Source organism: Rhinolophus ferrumequinum, chromosome 2 (genome assembly GCF_004115265.2).
Source record: "Rhinolophus ferrumequinum isolate MPI-CBG mRhiFer1 chromosome 2, mRhiFer1_v1.p, whole genome shotgun sequence".
Classification (NCBI taxonomy): domain Eukaryota; kingdom Metazoa; phylum Chordata; class Mammalia; order Chiroptera; family Rhinolophidae; genus Rhinolophus; species Rhinolophus ferrumequinum.
The window spans coordinates 74,500,186-74,525,451 of record NC_046285.1 but is presented as its reverse complement, the minus strand read 5'-3'; the positions used below and the strand labels follow the sequence as shown (position 1 = coordinate 74,525,451).

The window sequence follows — 25,266 nt, the reverse complement described above, 5'->3', positions numbered from 1 at the left end:
TTTTCTTTTCTTTTTTTCTTTATGAAAATGTGGCTAGTTAGTAATAAATAGCCAGGGATGAAAATCATGTTGGAACAGAATATCCTATAAAAGAACAGATTTGGGGAGGTATAGATAGTACGCTTTTAAAATTTCTCCTCTCTGAAAGTATGACACACAGAGTGTTTATAAAGTTTCAGTGCAATTTTCATATTTAAAAGCTCTGAATTTACATGATAGAAGAAATCTATAAATATAAGAAACAATGTTTCAGAAATGTTTTTAATAAATTTAGATATTTAGCTTTTGACATAAATACCAGCTTTAAACATCATTTAATCTAATTGTCTAACTCAAGGAAAGCATTCTCCACTTTCAATATTGAGTGATTTTCGTGGATCATTTATGTCAGCTTAATCCTAAATTCAAATTGATCCATCCATTAAAATGTCTGTATATTCAATGCCTGTAGCCTAAAATCATGAAAAGTGATGATAAATAAACATGGCAGAGCACTTTCCAGTTCCCAAAGTGTTTTCACATTCATTACTGCATTTGATTCTCACAACATTCTTTTGAGCTAAGTAAAATCAGTATCTTTTTCTCCATTGCATGAAGAAGAAACACATTCAAATAAGTGATCTGCCAGCTAGCTGATAGTGTAACTTGATGATCTGTTTCTCCCACTGCATATATCATATTGTCTCCCCTTGGGAAAAGTTAGGGACAGTGATGGCTTATCAGATAGATCCTGCACATTCATTTATTCATCCATCCATTCATTACTAATGACTACGCAGTCTAAGCTAGACATATGACAAAGAGCTAAGTGTATAGCGCTGAAGAAAATGGACATAATCCTTGCTTTATTGAAAGGTATGGTCTAATTGGAAGATATACATTCAAAAATACACAAATAAATTAATAAGTATAAGTGCTATTAAGGAAAAAGTAGTAGGATGCTATGAGAAAGAATAAAAGGAAAGGAACAGGGATAATTAATTTAGATACAAATTAGAGAAAGTCTTATTGAGCAGGTACAGTTTCAGACCTTAGAGATGAGAAATAGCTCGTGGCCAGCACCAAGATGAGATGAGCCTTGCTCAAGATCTTTCCAACAACTGAATCATAGGGACAAAGAGGACTGTTTTTTTTTTTTTTTTCTGACTCAAGGCATTGTTTAAAATATCTGAGTTCCCTATTACAGAAATGGAACCATTTTGTAACATTCATTTGTTGAAGAAAAGGTTCCGGTCTACCTCACAGATTAGTGGTCTTAAGGTGTACCCCACTGGTCTATGCTGTGTGACACACTCTAAATGCTCTAAATGTAAATGACTTCAACAAATATCAAATAACATATTAATGCTATCATATATAATGTAATGTCAATTTGTTTCCATCGTTTGTATGTCCAGGGCTGTGAAATTATAGAATTTCACATAGCTATTACACAACTAGGCAAGTCTGACATAAACTACTAAATCCCAACATGTATGTAAAATCATGTGATCATTTGTCTGGTAGTTGCAAGAGGCACATGTACTAACTCTAGTATTAGGAATATGATGGTGATTCTTCTGGAATGTCTGTATCTCAATTCCACAGTCAGAACTAGGGGCATGCCTTAAATAGCAATTTTAAGCTTGAGCTTAAATGAGAGAGCACATCACAACTGCTTCAGGCAAAGGCTCTAATCTTATTTAGTTTTTATTTCCTCATTAGACTAATGGCAAAGGAGTTAAGGAACTTTTCTAAACATATGGTTATGAGAAGCAAATAAAGGCAGAAGTGGGTCTGCTCTGCTCTGCCACAGAGGACCCTCATGTTTAATTTTAATGTCATATTGGAAGTTAAATGACAAAGTCAGTGGTACACTCCTCATTTCAAATTCTGGCCGGAAATGTCCTGACGACAACTAATTATCAGCTTAATTTTTATTTCAAAATTCTTGTGTTGTAAAAGGCAATGGTATCTTATAAAATATTTTTCTGAGCTAGTTCATAAAAGACTCAAGCTACGACTGGACATACAGAAGGAATAGTAGTAGTCCAACTTCCTTAATGAGAGTAGGACAGTACCTCCTTCCACTTTGAGAAAAACACTGGAGTTTTATAAATAGCATCCAGAGAAACAATTTTCTTCTTCATCAGATGTATAAGGAAGATGTTGTCCGAGACCAAAGGAGGGTAGGGAGAGTCATGAAATGTCACACCTGAGTGGACATGCTAAAAAAAAAAAAAATTACATATTTTCTTATCTTAACAGATGAACAGGCAATCCCTATTTTAACTATAGATGCTAAAGTTCAGAAAGCTAGCAGCCTCAGCACAAGATGCTAGAAGGGCTTTTGAGACAAATGAAGATTCAACAGTGATTCACTGTTGTCTTTCTGTGGGATTGCGGATAGAGAAAGTGCTAAGAGAACAGTAAAAATTAATTTTAAGATATTTATTTCTTTTGAAGAAAAATCATTCTGATAGTATGATTGGCTTCCCTGATTGCTTGTTTTTCATTTATGTTAATCATTTTTAATAAAGGGCATTTTTATATTAAAAGACATAGAAATGGCTATAGGACTCTTCATCATCATTTTCGATACCGTGAGTAAATGATGTGTGTGAATGCCAGTATAATTTATCGATGCCACGGAAAAAACTATGAAAGATAAATTTACCCTAAACAACCATCTATCTTGCATAAGGGGTTATTATCTGGAATCACGGAGAAGACAAAAGAGTTTGAACCCTCAGATATGATTTTGCTGTGGTGATGGCAAACCAACCTGCAGGGATGTTTTTCTGGTAAGTCAACAAACCTTAAAAGGTCACAAAGTGACATCTATAAAACTATCCCCCCCATGTCTTCTTCTGCTTTTAAGCCCCTGAGTTACAAGATCACATAAAACCTTGAACATCCACCAACCCCATTATCTACCAGAACCTGAGACCAGCAAAATACTTCCATATCTGTTATCTTCTTTGGCTATCACAACAGTCCTTCAAACTAAACGTAGTAGTCAGGGTTCTCCAGAGAAACAGAACCAATTGTGGAGGCTAGCCAATCCAAAAATTACAGGGTAGGCTGGCAGTCTGGAGACGCAGGGAAGAGTCAACATTGCATCTTGAATCCGGATGCATTCTCAAGGCAGAATTCCCTCTTCCGTGGAGGACCTCAGTCTTTTTTCTCTTAAGGCTCTCAAACTTTTTGGATGAAACTCACTGACATTATGGATGGTAATCTGCTTTACTCAAAGTCTATTGTTTTAAATGTCAATCTTACCTGAAAAATACCTTTGCAGAAACAGCTAGACTAATGTTTGACCAAATATCTGACAATAATTATTTAGTTATTTTATTTTGTCGCATTTTATTGTGGAGAGGAAGCTCTATTGGAGTCTCTGGTGTGTAAGTGTCTTAGGTTTGAGAAAAGAGGTAGAGCAGAGAAAAAGGAGCCTGAACAATTGAGACTTTTCAGTCTAAGTTATCTAGATTGGCTACTGTAGCCTAGCCGAGTTGACACATAAAATTAACCATCACGCTGACCCTCCCAAAATAAAATGCTTTGAGAGTCTTTTCTGTGTTTTACTAGAATAGAGAATACGTATTATATTCACTTTATTTTGGGTCTTCTTTCTCTTTTCTAGTAGCAACTTTTGAAGCTACCAGAACTTCTATAAACATCAAAACACTAACAGAAAAAAAAATGTAATTACCAAAGTGATAAATGGATTCCAGGTATAATTAATAATATTGCCAAGTATGACTTGGCTGACAAATATACACTCTTATTGATGACATAATTAAAATATAATTTAACAATTAAATATTACTTTAAGTATAATCATGTTTTGGCTTATGGTAGGTTCTACAGACACAGTTATAGCTATTAGTTTTTGTTTCTTTTAATTCACCATATTTTAATAATATGACCTGTAATATAGATTACTATTTGACATACTATATATAATTTGGAAGGAAAAGCCCTTAAACTCATAATATTGCTAACTTTTTATTAGTCTGCATCCCTTGAAACATCAGAGACATTAATAATCAAAAATCTCCAGGACCTGGACAAGTAATCCCTTGGTTACTTCTTTCAGTTGTTAGTTTTTTCAGTTTATTCTGGGTACAAAATGGAAAAAACAATGAAATTCAGGTCCTCTTTGACCATGGTCATGTGATGACATGTTGCTTGTCAAGAAAATCCTCTTCCTCCTCTTCTGTGCTGCTCTCAGAAAGTGTCAGCAAAGACTGAACTTCAGTATCTTTTTCAGAAGAGCTGGAAATACATTCAAAGATCAATACACAATAGACAGAACTGGGTTTCAACTCTTCATTTATCTTCAGATCAATACTACATACGTTGAAGTCATTGGAGGCAGGCAGATGTGAGAGGGCAGTCACAGACTGGGGGCATGACGTGCCCAATATACCGAGCCTCCTTTTAATGAGAAATTCTCAATCATTCTCCCTCTTCCAAAAAATAAAGCCGCAGTTGTACCAAAGAGAGATTTTACGGTCTCTGGTTGTGTCTTCACTAATGATTCAGAAGGCAATTCAGAAACTTGCGGAGCCTCAGGGTCATCATTAAGGACATTCATCATTACATTGGCTGTTTAATAAAATCCCATTGAATAGCCTGCCAGATAAATCACCTCTTTTGTGTACAGTAAATTAGGACTATGTGAATAGCCAGTCAAGATATGCCAAAACCAAAATTAATGACAGCAATTATTTTGTTATTTTATTTTGTCACATTATATTGTGGAAAGGGAACTCTTTTTGGAGGCTCTAGCGCACAGGTGTTTGAGGTTTGAGAAAAGAGATAGAGTAGGGGAAGAGAAAGGAGCCTGTACAATTCAGACATTTCGGTCTAAGTTATCTAGATTGCCAGCCCATGTATGACACTACATAATGTAAAATCCTTCATCCTGTGATGGATATAACTGTTCTTAGTGTTCTTTTTTATGGTGCAATACAGGTTAAATCAGCAGTGCCTAAACTCTGGTCTCAGGACCAATGCAGATCTCTGACAAAAGAATTTAACTGGTCCAAGAAGAGAAGAGAAAAGAAGAACAAGATAATAACTTTTATATGATAGATTTAACTGTAAAGACTGCTTTTTATTCTGTTAGTACGTTCCCTAGTAGTTTATTCTCTTAGTAGGTCCCTTGTATTTTCAGTATTAAATGTCCTTTCTTTTATGAAATGATGGTAAGAGTAGGTGGTAGCTTTTTAATGACTTTAGGGGGGAAATAGCAACTTTACATTGATCCCTGTTTTAAAAAATGTAAGTGGTATTGGAAATGCAAAAATTCAAGAACCACAGCTAAATTATTTCCTCCTTCAGAAAGGCAGAGTAACAGACTCTTGATTCCCCTTTTCATAGACTTTTTGAAGTCTGTAATATCAGACTTCAAACCAATCAAAAGAATGTATAATTCAAGGGAATATTATTTTACATTTATCTTAGTCCTTCTAGAAGAAACCCTCTTCCCTTTTCAAGGAATTCCTATATGTCAATAGTAGAGTGACATAAAATATGTTTCTTAAACATTTATTAGTATAACTAATAAGGAACTAATAAGGAACAGTTTATTATGTTCCTTATAAACTGATCAACATGTCGTAACGTTCTTGCCTTATGTGAGGAAAGGATGAAATGATAACATATTAAAATATGCTATCATTAAAAACCTGGACTGGATTTCTAAACATAAACTTCTCAATATTCTATTTTAAAATTTTTATTCACAGTAATGCAATGTACTGAAATTTATTAGGTTAATTAATGCAAGAAAGGCAATTGTTTATTAATATAAGAAGAAATGTTGGATTATTAAATTTCTAATTATTTTTTTCATTTTTCTAACACACATTTTGCAGTAGAGTATTCTTTTCATAAATCCTGATAATAGGTCAGCAAAGGATACAAACATTTTACAAAGAATAGTCATACAAAGTCCACACGTGAGGACAATCTTTCTTTACATAATAAAGAGAACTAGTTAGGACTTGTCAAAATTGTTACTATGCACTATCTTTACGTAGAAGCCACTGGCTTAACCTACCTTAGTTCCTCCATTTCACAGGGGTCCGTCGCATGTAAGGTCTTAAGGAAATCTAGAGTAGTCCGACTTACATTCAGCAAATAGTTGTTGGAGGCAGGTGACTCTTCTGAGGTTAGGCTGTAAAGTTTTCCTGAAGGATCTGAAATATTTTAGTTCACGTATTGTCAACATATAAATTCAAGAAGCATATGGCTCTGAAAGTTTATCCAGAGTAAATTATAAGTAGTATAAAGAGGACCAGTCCAGATTTTTAATCACTTCTCAATATTCTAATGATTGTGGGGAGGGCAGAGTATGAAGTAAGTTTGACTTGAGGTTCCAAATTAGTGCGTGAGTATTAATTAAGTCACTTTAGTCATATTGATTTTTTTAAAGCAAATTCCCCAATTTTATTTATTTATTTCCCAGTTTTATTTAATTATAATAGAGATATAATTGACGTGTACCATCATTTAAATTTAAGGTATACAATGTGTTGGCTTGAAACACATATCTGTTGCAAAATGATAACCACCACCGTGTTAGGTAACACCTCCATCACACCACATAATTTCCATTTCTTTTTTTGTAATGAAATAGTTAAGATCTACTCTCACAGGAACTTTCAAGTATGTAACACAGTGTTATTAACTATCATCACCAGGCTGTATATGTTAAATCCTCAGAACTTCTCATCTTACGACTTGTATTTTTTGACCAACATCTTTCAATTTCCCCCACCCTTCAGAGCTGGCAACCACCATTCTAGTCTCTGTTTGTATGAGTTCAGCTTTTTAAGATTCCACATATAGAGTGATCTTATACAGCACTTGTCTTTCTGTTTAACTTATTTCACACAGTCATGTTGATTTTCAATATACATTATACTTAAGAAAAGTGCCAAATGTCCTGAGAATTCGCAAAATTACAAAGAAAATCCAGTGATCCTCTTTAAAGCTAGAATATTATGCAACTCCTCAAACTACCTGAATGTGCAATACTTTATTATCTCGTTTTGTCTTCTAAGATATAAAAGGTTCACCCTCATACAATCTGAGGCAAAGTTTAGTCTTGGCAAAGCTGCCCTTGATTTTTCCAGCTTCCTTGCTTTGTTTGGGTAGAAAATAAACATTTGTATGTGAAAGGTGAGAAGGAAGCCTTAAATCTTCTCCCTTTTCATGAAGGTGGCCTTGATTAAACCTAGGTAATGGCAAATAGTACAAATTAAATAAGCAAAATGTATAAGCAAATGTCCTTTATATAAACTATCAAAAATGCAAGTATATAAATAAATGATTACGATATCAGAAAAGCCATAATGCCATTTTTTTGTCATTGATAAAGTTCTAAGAGCCATCTAACTTGTACATAAGGTTATGCTATGGGGACTTTTTTCTTATTATTATTAGCTTCAGTTGTACACAACAACGTAATAGTTACACATTTATACCTCTCACAAAGTGATAACACCTCCCCCAATCTGCTGTCCCTCTGACATCGTATATACTTGTTACAATTCCACTGACTCTGTTCCCTATGCTGTACTCCACATCATGTGAACACACACACACACACACACACACACACACACATAAAATTATAGTTGATTCACTGATAAAATTACGGGGTACTAGTTTCCCCTTCACTTTTATGAAAGTCCCAAGTGAACATTCTCCTGAACAGCAAAAGCAAACACCAAACTACAATGTGTTGTATACTTGACTAAAGAAAAACTAAATGTGTGTGTGTGTGTGTGTGTGTGTGTGTGTGTGAGTGTAGTTAGTATCAATTTGAAGTTTGCGCAAGCAGAGAGTCCCCTACTGAAAGTAACTTGGATTCTTTCAGCTGCAAGATAGACTCAATACATTTACAACTAGAAGTGTCCTTAAAATTATTTAGCCTTGTGATTTTCAAATTATGAGACATGGAGAAATTTAGTAGGCTTAAGGAAGAGGCTCCTGCACTCACCACTCCAAAGCAATCTGGAAGGGCTTCCTTTGGTCTTGTTTACATTTGGGGGCTCAATATAAGATTAATTTTGAAGAAAACAAAAAGATTCCTCAGCTAAAATTTTTGTCCCATCCCCACTTTTTTAGACTAGGAAAGTAAGGGCCCACAGGGGATTAGTAACTTGTTGAAATTCACACAACTACACAGTCAAAGAACTGGAACTAGACCTGAGCTCTTTTTGCTCACCAATGTCATAAATCACTATGTTCCAGAATCTAATTCTTTAGCTTTTAGCTTCTCTCCTAGTTTTCCACCAAGTGAAAGAAGAGACGTATGCAAGGTACCTTTACATGCCCCAATGATAGGAAATGTTACCTGTAGGAAAGCAGTTAATTCAGGATTTGGAATTGGTAGGATTCCAGTGCTAAAACCCAATAGTGATTCTTAGATCTAAAGAATACCACCAGAAGAAGTATTCAACCTTTGTTAGGCATTTGAGTCCTAACTGAATGAGCACAGTACTAATTCAGATTATGCAAAAAGAATGGGCCTGGTTTTGTATAATTATTCATTCTCAGGATTATATTTCAGAACACCTTGTCAAGTTAACAGGAGCAAAGGTGACATCATTTGATTTTCAAGGCAGAGAAAAATAAAACTGCTTCCAAAAACACTGTTGCAGCTTGATATAATTCTAAAAGGTCAATTGTACAAAAACCCAAGTCTCCTGATTTTCTAATACAGACCCAGGGAAAAACTAGATTTCAATATAAATATATTGTAAATTTTACTTTATAACTGTTAAGTCAGCTGATTGTTGAGAAAATGAATTGAAATTAAACCTTTTGTATCCTGGAGTAAGAGTGCATGTTGTCTAATCATTAAGGAATCTCTTAAATACAATAAGAAAGAATTAGACAAAGGAGAAAATTTGACTAAATATAAACTTGTAAGGTATATTTCTAAAATGCATGCCATTTAAAACACATACATATATCTTTATTCCACATGGAAATAAACATTTATATGAATAAAAGAAACAAAGGAAAGAAGAAAGGAAGGACCAAAGAAACATTAAAAGTTTAAAAACATTAAAAAGTTAAAAATTTCAAAGAATGGAAACAAAGCAGATAGGCTGTTTTCCAAGAAGGAACCAAAAACAAAAGCAACAACAAAAACTTCTAAAGGACTATCAAACATACCTACAAATGACATACCAATGTTTAGGAGGGAATGACAAACCAGCACACTCACCCTGCAACCTGTAAGCCTCGTCCCCAGCCTTGCCTCCTGTTTTCCTTTCCCTCCATCTCTCTTCCACTTTGCCACTGTATCTTTTCTTGTTTATCCCACCATATCTTCTTCCCTTTACCTTCCTTCTGCCCACACCTTCTCTCACTGAAGTGGTCACAATATTGATTTGAAGTAAGGATTTCAAATGATCTAAGTAGCATTGTGGTATGGTGGTATGGCTGGGTATGTGTCTATGTGTCTGAACTCTTACGCACCCAGGGGAAACTGTGGGCGGTCACATCACCCAGAGCCTCAGTTACTATATCCACAAAGGGGAAATTAAAAATAGCATCTATCCCATCGTCCTCCCAGAGTAGCTATGAAGATCAAATGGAGGAACATTACATATAAAAACAAAATAAAGATCAAATGGAGGAACAGTACGTATAAAAACAGTGATTATTACCACTCATTGAAAGTTTCATATTCCTTTTATCAAAAAACTTTAATATGTTGACTTTTACTTGTATGTAGCACTCAGTTTTTTTCCAGAAATTCAAAGGTGCCCTAAAGCAAAAATATTGCCATTCTAGCCCATCATAACCTGACGGTCTTTACAAGGCTTATCTAATTAATTTACTACCAACAAAGCCCAACTAGAACTTTTTTACAATTTACTATCTTGCTTGATGGTCAACCAATGAACAGAGGCTTCAATTACTTAGGAAGCCACAGACTCTCTACTTTACTTCACAGACAGTTGGCTACATCTGCTAGTATCAGAGATTTTTACTCTTTCTTGTTCAAGAAAAAGTACTTTTCTCTCTCTAATTACTTGGCTCAGTAACTACCTAGGAACTCATACAAAGACTGTCATGGGGATATAAGGCCCGCAAAAACTCTTAAAACAGAATGAGTTTGAAACAAATGAGTCATTTTTACTTATGAAAAGGTGCGTGTTTTAACGTACATCATTACTGATAACTCTCTCATTAACGTATCTCTGATTTTTTCCAAATTTCTTCAGGTTATGACAACATCCCAAAACTGACAAGGTACCTTAATAAATGTTATACTGATATGTTGAGCTTATTAAATAAATGACTATACTGTTATTTACAAAGATATTGGTGGAGAGAATGATAATATGGCATGAGATAACAGCAAACTATAATCCTCAAAGTGGTCTAGAAGAAAACATAGTTTTAGAATGGAAATAAGTTTTAGATGTTTGGGACTAAAAATTAGACTTACCAAGAGCACCTTCCTTACCTTAAAGCATGGAGAAAGCACCACCCACTGATTCCTTATATAAGATTTTTTTCAGGACTTACTATGCGCTAGGCACTGCTGAGTGTGTGTGTGTGTGTGTGTGTGTGTGTGTGTGTGTGTGTCCCTACCTCAAACCCCAATGGTTTGTCAGTGCTCTTAGAATGACATCCAAACGCCTTATTGTAGAGAGAAATCTATCTTCATAAATATAATGTTTAATACATATTTCAATTCAATCACTGAACCATTTTAGGGTAGGGCCTGTTATTATACCCATTTTCATACATAGAAACTGATACAAAATGAGATTATGAAAATAATTTGCCCAATGTCTGCAGACTAGCAAGTAAGTGGTGGTTTTGTTTCAAAACCAGCCCTCCTGCCTTAGAATCCCCCAGGCCCCGGAGCCTGGCTTTCAACCACACTGCCCTACTTCCCCTTCTCTCCTGATTCAGCAGGAAGCTGTGTCTGCGAACACACACACACATCCCCTGCAGTGCCCAGCTCGCCTACTTCTGAAATGGCTCTAATATCCACCACAGCAATCTGAATCAATGGAGAAACACTTTACTTAATGTAGTTATTTTCCATCTTTTCTTCTCCCAGCTCCTTGGCAAGGTAATTTTCCACAGAATTTAGTGGAAGTGGATGCATCCTAGAGCTAACAGAAAACAAGTCACAAGGTTTGCTGCTCACAAAAATGCAGCTTTCACAGGGATGCGAACACATTTACATTTGTATAAGAGTCGAATTGTGTAGCTGTGTCTGTATGAGACCAAATCTCATGAAGAGTTTTTTCCAGACTGCATCATGAGTAGCGGAATGTGAGTGGAATTCTTCTGTCCATTGATGCTAAACAGAATACGAAAGCCTTGTGCAGAATCAGTACATTTTCTAGAATAGGGCCTGATTTCACTACAGCATCTGTCACCTCCCTGACAATGGGGTTGATTCAGATGATGCGCCCTCCTCAGCTCCAGGTGAGTGTCTCATTCAAGCTGTGCACTCATTCAAAGCCAATCTTCCCAAATAGAAAGAGAGCCATTCCTGGGTCAAGTATGTGTAAGTGACGCACTTCCTTCTGCTCCTGGACCAGCAGAGAAGCCCTGACCGTTCTCAGCCTATGCAGTGTGCTTGCTTTCATATATGAACAATTACGTATCCCAGGGAAAATATTGGTGTTGGTGTATGAGAAAAGGAAAGACACAGGGCAAAAGTGAAACATTAAGAACATACGGGATAAAGGCAATGAAAAAGCTCAGTGGTTAAAAACAAACGTACAAAATGACTACCATTTGTAAGTACTGTATTCCATTTGTAAATAGAACTTATCAATCTATCAGAATAAGAAAAACTCTTCATTTTTTGATGAAAAACTGTATGGTTATCAATTTAGATCTAGGTCAAACCAGACAAGCTTCATTTTAGAGTTTGCCTTTAGTGTGAGAATTATCTTTAAGGGTATTTACATTTGATTTTTTAGTAATTTAGAGTAAAGCAAATGAATGATGATGGGTACAGATAGATTATAAATTCTCTTCCCTTGACCTCTAATGAAATGACTAGAAAAAGCAGAAAAATAAAAATAAAATGAAATCATAACAGGAACCACAAAGAAAGGGATACAAGTTCACATAATAAACTTTGACAAGGGGCAACCAAAGAAATACACGGATAATTCATTGAGGTGTAGCTGGGTGTTGCTCCTGCCCAACCCTCCCCACCTTGCTGCCCAGTATGCACACCAAACCAGTAATAGGAAAAGGAGAGTCATCTAAAGTACTGACAAGTCTCACCAATACCACAACAACTTTTAGAAAAGTAGTGGAGGGGAAGTAAAGAGAATGTATTTGAAATATTTTTTAAAGCCCCTAAATACCCACTATCTTTGCTGTGGCAAGAAAATGGCAAACCTGCAAGTGTCCCCACAGGGACAGAACACACTAGAAACCAGGTTCATTCTAGTTTGGCATCTATCCTTCCCCATGTCTTTGAGCCGGCAGGGTAGAAGGGTGCAATACCCAACCCACAAATGTAGCTCCAAAGAGAAGACTGACAGATCTCAGTACAGGTGGGAAGCATTTCAGAGAGAATATAGTCTCATCATGTCAGAAAAAAACAGAGGATATGAGCAAAGCTACCCACAATAAGTATGAGCAAGTAAGATACAAAGAAATGACAGCAACTAGCTTTACAAACGAACAAACCAGAATCCAAGAATCCACAGCATGCAAAGAATGATTAAATAAGAGACCAATCTGGTAGAAACCAGATCAAGACCATAAGAAAATTCCCCTAAGTCCTTTGGCTACAAAAGAAATACAAAGATTTTTAAAAAGAGTAAAACTAATCTCAAAGATCAAACAACATGTGAGAGACACCATAAAGGAAAAAAAATTAAATGGTCAACTGTTTCTGGATTAGATTCTGCACCACAAAAAAAAAAATAAAAAAAAAAAAAGCTATAATGAACATCACTGAGACAATTTTTATAAATTAGATATGCACTGTGGATTATAGAATCTCATTGTATCAATGCTAAATTTCCTAGTTTTGGTCATTATACTGTGGTTGTGTAAGAGAATGGCCATGTTCATGGGAAATGCATACTGAATTATTATTATTATTTTTTTTGTTGTTAAAGGGTCATGAGTTTTTAACTTCCTCTCAAATGGTTCAGGAAAAACAAGAGCTCTGTGTGTGTGTGTGTGTGTGTGTGTGTGTGTGTGCATGCAAATAGGGCAAAAGATGGATGGTGAACTGGGTAAAGTGCACAAAGTTCCTTGTACTATTTTTACATTCTCGCAAATTTTCTGTAAGTTTGAAATTATATCAAAGTGAATATTTACCAAAGATAGTGAAAGCAAGAGCTAACTTATTAAGTCAATCAATAAAGAATGGACTATAACTAGCTGAAAAATTGAAATTCTGACATAGAAGACATGCTTGAGAGAATCACAGTAAATGCAAAGGAAAATAAAAACTGGATAAAACAGTTGAAGAAAATGTAAGGAAAGGCACTGTACAAAAGAGGATCCAACATAAACAAAATAGGTTTCTCAGCAGGAGAAAACCAAACGGAACAGAAAAGCAATTCAAATATACAACAGCAGAAAATTTCTCTGAAAATAAAGAGGAACTTATTTTGTTGACAGAAAGAGAACCCTCTGTTTTAAGAAATGTTGAATTATAAAAACTGAAACATAATCCTGGTTCAGTTACTGAATTTCAACCATATGAAAAAAAAAATTTCAAACATCCAGTGATGAAAGAAGCATGTCACATGCAAGAGAGAGGTGAAGTCAAAAATCAAGTTAACCTCAAACTACTTTAGAGCAGAATTCAGCCTGAGAAAACGATGAATAGAAAAATGACCCAAGGAAATTATCCTCAGCCAATTTGCCATTCAAATGTAAACTTAGTCAGGCATGCTCAAACATGAACGAACTTGAGTAGTAGAGCTACCATGAGCCCTGCCTGGGAGAAAAAATTATCTGACAATCAAATTCAGTCAAACAAAAGTTCAACGGAAAACCTGTGCTAAGGGATTAGCTAGCACCATGTTCAGGGACAGAGCACTGCAGAAATATGTACTAAGTGCAAAGAAAGAGAATTGTGATCCACTAAATTAACCTAGCTAACTTGCCAATGGACCATAAAGATGAAACACAGACATTCTCAAGATTGCTACAATCGAACCTTTCAGGAAGAATCAAAATAAAAGGCTCACAATTGGTAAGTCATAATAAAAATGCTAATACTGGTTATTTAATCCACACGAGTTTTCACTAAGAAAAAGAAAGTGAAAAGAAACCTTGAAAAACTGAAAAGTAGCATCACTGTAACAGGGATATATTCAATACTATCTATAATCACATGTGGTTATAAAAATAAGAAATAAATGAGTTCTTATCTTTTATTACAGGGATTTAATTATTATTTTCCAAAATTAAATCATATAGTTTAAAATGGTCTCAACTCCTTACTGTTTCTCTTTACATTTTCCCTTAATTTTTAGAGGGCTATTTGTAAAATATCCCACTGTTTTTTGTCTACAAAAAGGCAATTTCATATCATTCAACTTATGATGAAAAAGTAGTTACCTGAAATGGACAATTTCCTTTAGTTTCATCTCAATTTTTTCTTAAATAGAGTGAATAGTTACACGACTTTTAAAAAATATTGTATAGAGCAAAACCTATGTTTAGAAAATTATTACTCTCCTTCAATTTATTCATCCTTCTAACTATAAATCCTTATATGTACACTTATAAACAGATGTTTAAAATGATGTTCATCAAATGTTAAGAATGGTTGCTTTTAGAGTAGTGAGATTTTGTGGAGATTTTGGTTTCCTTTAGTTTTTTTGTTTTGTTTTGTATTGCTTGAAGTTTTCAAAACCGAGTTGTATTCTTTTTTAGGAAAACAGCAGCATTGTTCTTCTAAGGTGACTATCACTAAAACAACAACAAACAAAACCGAAGGAGGAGCCATGAGTGGAGTATACAGGCTTCTGAGAAGTTTCTAGCTTGCCTCTTAGACTTGCAGCTGCCTTCCATCAAACTAGATGAACAACTTTCTCATGAAAATTAAGATTACTTCCCCTGATGTTTTGTTACCAAACCAAACCTTTGTTAAATTCAAGAATATGGTTACCAGACTACACCCTACACCCTTCGAGGTTCAGGAACTAGAATGCACACGAATAATTTCTCCTCAAACTGCCCTGCCAACCAGCAGCACTGGCATTAACTGGGTACTTGTTGGATGTGTAGAAGAATCTCCGGACCCCACCCCAGACAGCCTGAGTCAGAATCTGTATTTTTAACAAGATACCCGGAGGCTTTGTGTACACGTTGAAGTTTGAGAAACACTGCTTTAAGAAGTCTAACAGCTAAATTCTCCAACAACAGTGCTGGGTGGCAGCTCTCCTAAAGCTATAGACATAAAGCACTCAGAGGTTTTGTAGAAAGGAGAAAAGAACTCTGTCCACATAAAGATTCCTCTGCAATACAATTTAACTGTGTATTATGTGGGCTAAGGAACACTGTCTCTAGTGTGGTTGGCATCCACACATAACATTTTCAGGGTGACACCAGGGAATATCCAAGAAAACAGACACAAAAATCTATAGCTCAAAGAGGAAAAGGGAAAGGCTTTTGTGTTTGCTAGCTTGTTTTCTTGGAACACAATATGAAGAATCAGTAAGAAGGCAGAGTTAACATTGTCTGCAGTGAAAAAAACAGCATTACCTGAAAGATTTCTCAGCACATTTAATTCTTTTTGCAAACTGTCTAAGGTTTGTTGATCAGCAGCGCTGTCTAAGGAAGGCTCATTGTGGTCAGTCATGTCGATATATTCAATTTTGGAAATTTCAGAAGCAGCTCTAAATAATGATGGAGCGGCTGCACTTCTTGATCGAGGATGAGAGGAGGAAGGGCAACTGGAGTTTCTTTTAACAGAGTTAGGAAGTGGCAAATTTGCTGTTGAAGGTCTCTGTGATGTCTGGCCTAAAATGAAAAATACAAACTTTTTAAGTCAGCTCTTTTTGAAATTCCGAATGAGTGCTTAAAGATACAAAATACCACCACCCTAAAATTTAGAGCAGTTATGCAACAGAATTTATGAAAAAATGAATTTTGGATTATCATCCATATTAGTTTATCACAATTTATTGATCCCAAATTACTTTTACCATGTCATAAAGAACACTTCTGGGTTATTTTCTCCTAAATTTTTCTTAGAAAAAGATAAACTAATTTTAACTAAAGCAAATCATCTGTAAACTAAGTGAATTCCACACTAATCCAGCACTCAGTCTTATGGACTTTCCCATAACCAACTGCTGTGCCACGTTACTTAAATTCTAGGACAATACCACACAGTGCCTTGTAAGAGAAAAACCCATAGGATAAACATGGTATTACTCCCCAGTGAACCAATTTTACCTGATGGCATGTAATTTATTCTTATATTAGAAAAAAATATGGAAACAAAATAGGCTAGTATACATATTAAAAAACAAACAAACAAACAAAAACATAGGGTTTAAAGAAATTGAGATCACATCTCTGATTTTCCTAAATATGAGTTCACTCTCTACTGCTTCAGTAGAAAAGTTCCAGAAGCACAGCTATAACTCAGGTTATTACTTTGTTCTAATAGTGCAGTCACCGCTTTATCTTGATATATCTCAAGGTTCATTTAGTTGGTTTCTTCAACATGTGTGTTTCATTCATAGTAGGAAAAAAAAATCTCTTCAAATCTTACACTAATACAACATCACTAATTTTAATTTGGTATTGCTCCAAGATTCTTTAATAGAGGGAATTTTCAAGGTACACATTTAGAAATGCATAGCACAGGTAAAGGTTTTAGTGTACTGATTCATTGATCTGACTTAGATGACTATATTTACATTAAATATGAATGATTTATGTTATAAATTTGCATTCCCTTAACACAAATTGGTTTTGTGTCAAACAATGAATTTGTTAGAGAAGTGCTGTCGTCATTATCATAAAAATTATGATTTGACTGAACATATGCCATACAGCATTATTCCCAAAATATTGGCTCAAAGGAAAATATAAAATTCAGAAGAGTGGCTATAGGCAGTTGTCATGTATTAAACATTTAATAACCATTGAGTTAGCCTTTTTTTTTTTTTTTGGTTAAACATTAAAGATCTACTTTGCATGTAGCTAGTATCCTAAGAAGAATCCTAATGCAGTGTGTAATTATTTAAGCAATTAAAACTGACTAAGGTAAGTCCCAAAGGGCATCAATTTTAATGAAAATTTCAGAAATCAATTTTGAAAACAATTTTTCTTGGAATGAAATTATGAATAAATTAAGATCCTGACCTTTTGTGTCTGTTTGTGCTCAGAGATAATTCTGAAGAAAAATAACTGACAAAAAATGTGCCTGTGTTTTAAGAAAAATAAATATAAATATCCCTAAGAAATATTTTAATGGCAAGAATTTGGAAATGACTTCTCCCTTTTCCTGTAATATGTAAAGAATCAATATTTTATTCATAGCCACCCAGCAAAGCAACTTGCCATTCCTCCATAATAAAGCAGTAGTAGGAACAGTAATAGAACAGGTCAGTGAGTGTAACAGTAATTCAACCACAAAAATCAAAACTTCCACATCTACTGAGAAAACCACACCCTTCTATCTGTATTGTGCTGTATCTCAGTCAAGTAAAATTTATAAGTATTTGGAACTTTTTTTAAAAATAAAACAAACAAATGAAAGATGTTATTAGCAAGAACGGACTTCTGCCAACCTAGATAAATAATGAGGTAAGAAAATGCTATCATAATGTAGATGTCCTTCAGAAGATTCAGGAGAGCACAAACACTTGCTGAAATCCTGTAACAACCTCTAGTTGTCACAGTATTTGAGGTTACTTGATCCCAATTGAGAAAAAAAAAAAAGTACACCAGGGATGATGAGACTTACGCTAGCACACAACAAAGACACAGACCATCTTTCTGAATGGAAATATGTTCAAAGCATAATTTAGACTAACCAGCACATCGAAAGAGATAGAAGATGCTCCAATTTGGTCCATGGTTTTATTCGTTTATTTTATTCATGTAGGTAAGTGTTCATTCTCTCTGATGTTTATTGTAACATTAATAAATGTTACTGCTAGGGTTAAGATTTAAAACACAGTTAAAACTGGCACTAATGAAAAATGCTAGTACTGAAGAGATCATTCCATCATTTTTTTTTAAAGTCCAGTTTGTAGATTATAAGCATAACAAATTACTTTAGGAGTAACTTGTGCCATCAGTTTAGGAAATTACAGATTAACCCTCATCACAGTTACACTTTAAATATAACAAAATAAACTGTCCTTAGTATTAGCTAAATAATATATACTCTATGATTACTAATGAAACCATGACAAATATTTGAAAGATAAAATAGAAGAGTCCTCATTAATGAGCACAAGAATGATGATAAGAATATGAAAACTTTGAATCACTCATTGAATAATATTTAATACAACAATAATTGTTGCTGTTCTAATTATAAATTAGAACTGATGAAGCATAATCAGAGTAACCTGCTTTTTGCACAATGTTTCAATAACAAATACCTTTCTGATCAAAGGACCTAAGATTTTATAGTTGAATAAAGGTGGCAAAATATTGTCTACTGATATCCTTGCTCCACTGTGTAAATTGCTAAGAATTTATACATTAAAAAAATAGAAATATAGTTTCTAAGAGTTCTTGAAACTTACATGTAAATTTTATTTAGCAGCATGGTTTAGTGGAAAAAAATATGCTAAACTGGGAAACAAGGACCTTATTGTCTAATCTCACTGAATTAGAAATTAGCTTGTGAGCTGAGACATGACAATTTGTATCTCACCAGGAAAATTAAACAGTTGGACAGAATGATGTCTGAAATCCCCTCCAACTCTGAGAACCTATAAATTAACACCCAATTCAATTCAATTATAAACTCCTTTGTCGAATCCTAAAACTGCCAGGCACTGTGCCAGGATCTGGGTATTCAAAAGTGAAGGAGACCTTGCCCCTAAGCTCAGGTCTCACTCCAAGCTAACACACAGTCCTGCTATCCTGCCTCACTCATTCAGAGACACTTCCTAAGTAATTACAATGTACCAGGCCCCGTTCCATCCCTGAGGACGCACTATTGAACAGGATAGGCGAGTCCCTTGCTTTCTTTCCAATGAAGGTGGCGTAAGGAGAAAACAAGTAAATAAAAATAATGTTATTTAGTGGTAGATTCTCTAAGAAAGATAAAAGATGGTAAATGTGATTAAGGGACTTAAGAGACCAGTAGTAAACACATAGGATGGCCTCTCTAAGGAGGTGGCATCCGAGCTAAGGCTGAATAATGGGAAAGAATCGATTATATGAAAAAGTTCAAGATGGAGATGGAAGCTTCAGAATATCCTGGGAGAGAGGGAAGAGCAAATTTCAAAGCTGAGAAGTAAGGTAAGAATGTGGTCTAAGAACAGAAAAGGCCCGTGGGCTGCAAGGTGGGAGAAAAGCTACAGTTAGGAGCGATCGGCAGTGCCAGCACAGGTACTGCTGTGTGAGGCATAGTAAGGAATATAATGTTTTTTCTGTCTTCTCCAAGAAGCGATGGGATGCTTTTAAGCCGAAGATTGGCATGATGAAATCTATGGTTTAAGTTGACCGAAAATATGATTCACTCCCTATAAATTACAAACAATTTTATGACTACAAATATCAACAGTTCACTCACTGACTATAAATAGTAGCATTTGATAGAAATTAATCATAGGAACATGTTTTGGAGAGAGGCAAAAGTGAATTCTGGGGAGACAAGTGGAAGATGACGGACAACTGGTTTGGGTTCATCTTGAGCAGTAAAGATAGAAGTGGTTTCATTTGGGGTCGATTTTAGAGATGAAATCAGCAGGATCCAGGGATAAATAGGATGTGGTAGGGGAGAGAGTCAAGATGACTATGACTCTCAGTTTCAGATTTCTCCACGTTTGCAGGATGTTGCCATGTACAGAGTACAGAGCCGGGAAGATGGTGGGAGAGGAGATAGCAGTAGGTTTCCACAGAGGGTGGGTAAATTCAATGGACTTACACACATATATTTATAACTATCACATTTTTACATTCATAAATTAACAAAAAAAACTGTACAGTAATAGGAATTCCTTTCCATACTGGCATCAATTCAGAATATAAGATTTCCATAAATTATGGCATAGCCAGAAAATTTTTATTTTATTTCAGGCCACAGATATAAAGCCATTTATGTCCATACAGCCCCTAACTGGTAAATCTTATGAATTCTTCAAGATTCAGCTGACATGTCACCTAATCTCTAACACCTTGCATATCTATACTTTCAGTAGCAATTATTTCATCATTTTCATTCCTAAAAGACTGCACACAAACTTAATGTCTATTATAACTGATCACATGTACTATATTATTAATTACATGTCAATCTCCAAAAGTACGTTACTTATAGTCCTTTTATAAAACCTATGGTATCATTTGTGTGTTTACTATCCACGGAGCAGTTTTCTCAATGTATGAGTTTTGGACTACTACATCAGCATAAGAAGAAGTTCTTGATAAAATAAATACAAATTCCTGAATCCTATCTCAGCCTTAATGAATCAGAATCTCTAAGAGTAAGGTGGAGAAAGCATATTACAAAGTGTTTCCTAGCCAATTATGCTCCCTGGAAGTTTGGGAACCTCTGCACTGGACCCTAAACCCTCAGGCTACAGGATTTAGGACTCATTTTGTATCACCAGTGTCTGACAGTGCCTGGCCTAAAGTAGGTGCTCTCACAAATGTGTTTTATAGTAATTTATTGATATCATCTGACCATTCCAAATTGATACTTAAAGGCATTTGGCTATTAGAGATTAGTCCTAGTATACATGTATGTGAATTTGGTTTCATCATACAGTAACTTAAAACAATTCCTTTGAAAGCCTCAGAAGGAAACAACCAGAATTTTTGAAGTGGCTCTAAACTTTGATATGAGAATAGGTATCTAACTATAGAGGCAAAAACATGTAACATAAATGGATAGTTTTTCCACTAAAGAAAAACCTCTTATATCTGACAGTTTTGCAACATAAATACATAAGGAAAGTATCTAATCTAGTCTAGCAGCTGTAATCACAGGATTTAGATAAAACAAGAGAAACACATAATCTTTTAGATAAAGCAAGAGAAACATAGAATCTTACCTATCTAGACAAATCCTATGTAATTAAGTTTCTGGCTTGAAGGTGACCCTCAAACAAAAGCAAACAGCCCCCTTAGTCAAGTGTTCCTCCAGAAGATCAGGGAACATGACATATGCATCCCTCTTCGCCCAGGCCCAGCACAGTGCCCACATACTCAGCATATCCGTGCTGAACGGCCTCAATTTGTTAGCATCTACTGCAACTTCATGCGAAATTCAGCCAAAGCAAACCTACTTTAGCAGGTGTTATTGGATAACAATAATGACCTAATAATAATACTGACTCTAATGATGTCAAAATCCTCTGTATACACTCACTAGGAAAATATTACAGCAAACATTCAACATGTCAATAGAGTTATCCTATAGAAAATCTTGTAATTATTTTGGTTAGACAATGAAGATAATGAACTAAATCAAGATCCCAGGCTTAACACATTCAGTGTTAGGTTTAGAATGGAAGTGTCTCTCCCAAGGCTACAAACAGCAATCTTAACCTCAGCCATTCCTTTCACCAAGGGCTATGTCTGGCCATCATATTAACCAAGTGGAGGAACAGCAACACCTAATATAGAAACACTGTTTCCTAAGAGTGTAATGAAACTGAGTGTGTATTGTCTGAGGATTGTTCAAAATATACACCATGTCCTGAGATGTTAAAAATATCATTCTCTAATGCATTGCTCCAGAAAATAACTAAGAATAAATATAACTTGGGTTTTTGGAGAGAAATAATGACTACTCTAGGGTTTCATTTTTGTTTTTGTTTTAGTTTTTTTCTTTTTGGTTTGGGAAGGAACATCCAGGACAGAAAGTTATAATGATTCAGTTTAAATTATAAAACTGCAACAACTAATTTTTAGGTGGCTAGTAAACTGCTGCAAGACCACCTAATAAACAACGTGAGCCAGCGACATGGCACTGTGTTCTTACAGTCCACCTTACCTATATTTTGCTGGGTTCTACTTGATGATGGGTTCTGGACGTTCCGCAGAACATATGAGGCAACTGCACTGTCAGCAGATGCACTTATGCTATCGTCTGGGATCCATTCTCTGTTTCCTGAAATAGAAAAATCATAAAATAATATACATTTTTAAAAGGAGAGAAATTCATGTTATTGCTTTATTATATTTATTGTCTTACTGGATAATATTTACCTAAATAAGGAACATTTGTAACAGTGTTATATATATTTCGAAAAATAAAACCTCATAATTACACAATTAACACCATTTGATTCATGTAGCTTAATAAAAAGAAAAAATAAACTCGAAATTACAAAGATATTACACACACAGTCTTGAATAGAAACAAGTATTTTAGAAATTATATAACCACATACCATAAAGTATGATAGTCTGTATATGAATAAAGACATTTGAATACATAGGAAACATAAGAGTATACGTGACATCGAAACCTAATTTCAAAAGGAAATTACAGATATATCTCAGAAATCTCACAGATCCTAAGATTTTGAGATTTGCTTGTAATATGATGTTTAAGAATCATCATACCATACATGACAGCTAATAAAGTGATTCAAATAATTTTTATGTTGCAGTTTAGTAAGGGCCATATTTCTAAATTCTAAATGTAATCTCTCTCCAGTCTTCTTATAGTCATCTTATCTCTCATTCTAATAACGCCTTCAATATAAATATGTGGCAACTCACACAACGTTAATAATTTCAACTAGAGAATAAAATGATTTTATTTGTTGAACAGAGTTGCCCAGTATTTCCTAAGATGACGACAAACTGCTTAAAAAAATGTGTCAGAGAATTGTTAGGTTGATCCACAGGCCATCTGATTTCATTTACCTGCAGTTGTAATCCTAGTACTGGAATAGCTGCGTTCTAAGCTATTAGAAGGAAGTAAGTTGAGTCTTTCATTTTTATCAAAAACAAAGAATCTTTCAAGTCCTTGATATTTTTCAGTTATAGGCTTATTTCTGAGGGCTATTTCTTGTAACAACTAGGAAACAAAATATTCAACAAAATTAAGTTTATCTTATCAACACAAAACAAAACATTCATTCATTGAGTACCTACTATGTTCTTGGAATGGATTCTGCCCTCATCAAATGAAAGTTCTAGTAGTGGAAATATAAATAATAACAAAACATATATACGGTAGGTTCTGAGAAATATATAAACCATATTTACAGTAATTATCTGAAAGTTGCCATCAATCTAAGGAAGACAGAAGTTCATGAAACAATATAACGTTTTCTTTTTCCTTTCTTTCCTTTATTTTCTTTCCTCAATGTCTTTGCACATACATTACTCTGGAAAACAGAATCTCTCCCATATGCTATGCTTCTGGACTAATGTCTTGGTCTATATATAAAATAATTTCAAAGATGAAAGTAAGTATCAATTGGAATAAATCAGGTTCAACCATGGTCATAGACAAAATCATATTAACAAAATGCCCATCATAAAGCAAATATATAAGTAGGAAACTGAGGCAAAAGCGAGCTAAGTAACTTGAGAAGTTTATTATATAGCTAGAAACTAGCAGACCTATGTTTTGAACATAGGCCTGGCTGACTTGATACCTAGGTTTATCCCATCACCCTATGAATTCATTGTTTTATATGCTTTCCTCCTCGGGGAGAATATAAATGGGATTTAAAAAATACATGAGTCTAGTAGGAAACAGACTAGAGAGATTCAGAAGTGAGAAATCTAGACAGGCTTAAAATATGATCAGAGTGTCCATCAGTAATGAAAAATTTTCCTACTAGATCGAATTAATGCCCAAATCCAAATGTTCAAGGCAGTAACCAACACAGAGAAAACTGTAACTCTATTAAAATTTATAAGTCATATAAATGGTAAAAAATATACAACCTAGTTAGTGATCAATAAATTATCTCCTTCAAAGACAAGTCTAAGTCCATTCTACCCATGACAGCTTCACTGGCTCTCCCAGACACTGAAACCAATTTACAGAAACCCTTCAGCTCTAGTGAAGCACATATTTGGATTAGATAGTAATAGCAAATCTGGAAGGGTTTTTCAAAGCCTTGATAGACAGATAAGAATAGTGAGAGAGTGTTTGTTTGTTTCCCCAAATTCACAAAGTTAACTATTAGTAATTTCAGAACCAGAATCAAGAGCCCCTGACTTGTCCACGCTCTTTCGGCACCTGACCCTAACTCACCACTGCTGCTCTATCTACAACTTGGTACTTAATTCCATAGGAGCTTCCACCATTATAAAGAACCCAATTTCTGAAAACTGAAGAGCAAAATGAACTGTCTTACACTCAATTTGGAAGTTTAGTAATGCCACTGCTAAAAATTGCCCCTCCTGCTTACTCTTGTATTTTCTACTGGAGCACAACAGAATTTTAAGTAGTTTCTGCTCAGGGAATGGCTTCTACAGGGGCAGGAGGAGAATAAAAACAGTTAATGTGCAGTCATTAGGGATGAAAAGGAAGTAGATTCTACCACTATTTATAAAGCACTGTGCTCTATGATGTAATCATTTACCATATTTTTTATAATAGTTGCATAAAGGATCAAGATATGATTAGAAGCTTTTCAGCATTCCAGTTTTAATTATGAAATACTTTGAATATGTAGATATATCAACACACATAATACACTTTGATCACACAATTTGATATCAGTAATTTAAAAGATTTGCTTCAGATTTCTATGCCAAATATACACATATGTCTTTATAGAGAGAGCTAATTGTACTATTTCATTAAAGTTGACGTATTCTATCCAAATAATGTTTTTGACTATTATTACATCTGAATGTGTCCATAAGATATTACAATTGTCTAAAATGCTTCCAAAAATACTATCAGACTTGATTTACTCTTTTATATTTAATTAACATATTTTTGAGATGTATCCTTGTTAATAAAAGTAGTTCTGACTGCTACACTGCTTTCCATTAATATATGAACTACTACAGTGTATGTATCTGAAGTTTTGCCAAGTGCCTCTAATTAGGTTGTAGAAGATAATGTCTCCTCTAGGACAAAAGTCAGATAGGCTTACAACAAATATA

At 34.7% G+C, this 25,266-nt stretch overlaps 1 protein-coding gene across 2 annotated transcripts in view; it reads right to left on the bottom strand.

Moving 5' to 3' along the window:
* Positions 1 to 2,112: 2,112 nt before the first annotated feature.
* Positions 2,113 to 25,266, bottom strand: part of ZBBX (zinc finger B-box domain containing) — a 112,500-nt gene continuing 89,346 nt past the window's right edge. Inside the window, exons 16-21 of one of the 2 annotated variants that reach the window (XR_004425573.1) lie at positions 23,056 to 23,209; positions 22,175 to 22,291; positions 15,739 to 15,996; positions 6,053 to 6,191; positions 4,049 to 4,260; positions 2,113 to 2,207 (exon numbers count right to left, since the gene is read on the bottom strand). Coding sequence is in view for 1 of the 2 variants with exons in the window: in XM_033133959.1 (XP_032989850.1) it covers positions 4,155 to 4,260; positions 6,053 to 6,191; positions 15,739 to 15,996; positions 22,175 to 22,291; positions 23,056 to 23,209 (774 nt within the window). In the remaining variant the exon portion in view is untranslated. Of the gene's footprint in view, positions 2,208 to 3,986; positions 4,261 to 6,052; positions 6,192 to 15,738; positions 15,997 to 22,174; positions 22,292 to 23,055; positions 23,210 to 25,266 lie in introns of those variants that run through there. The other variant, XM_033133959.1, reaches the window with a different exon arrangement.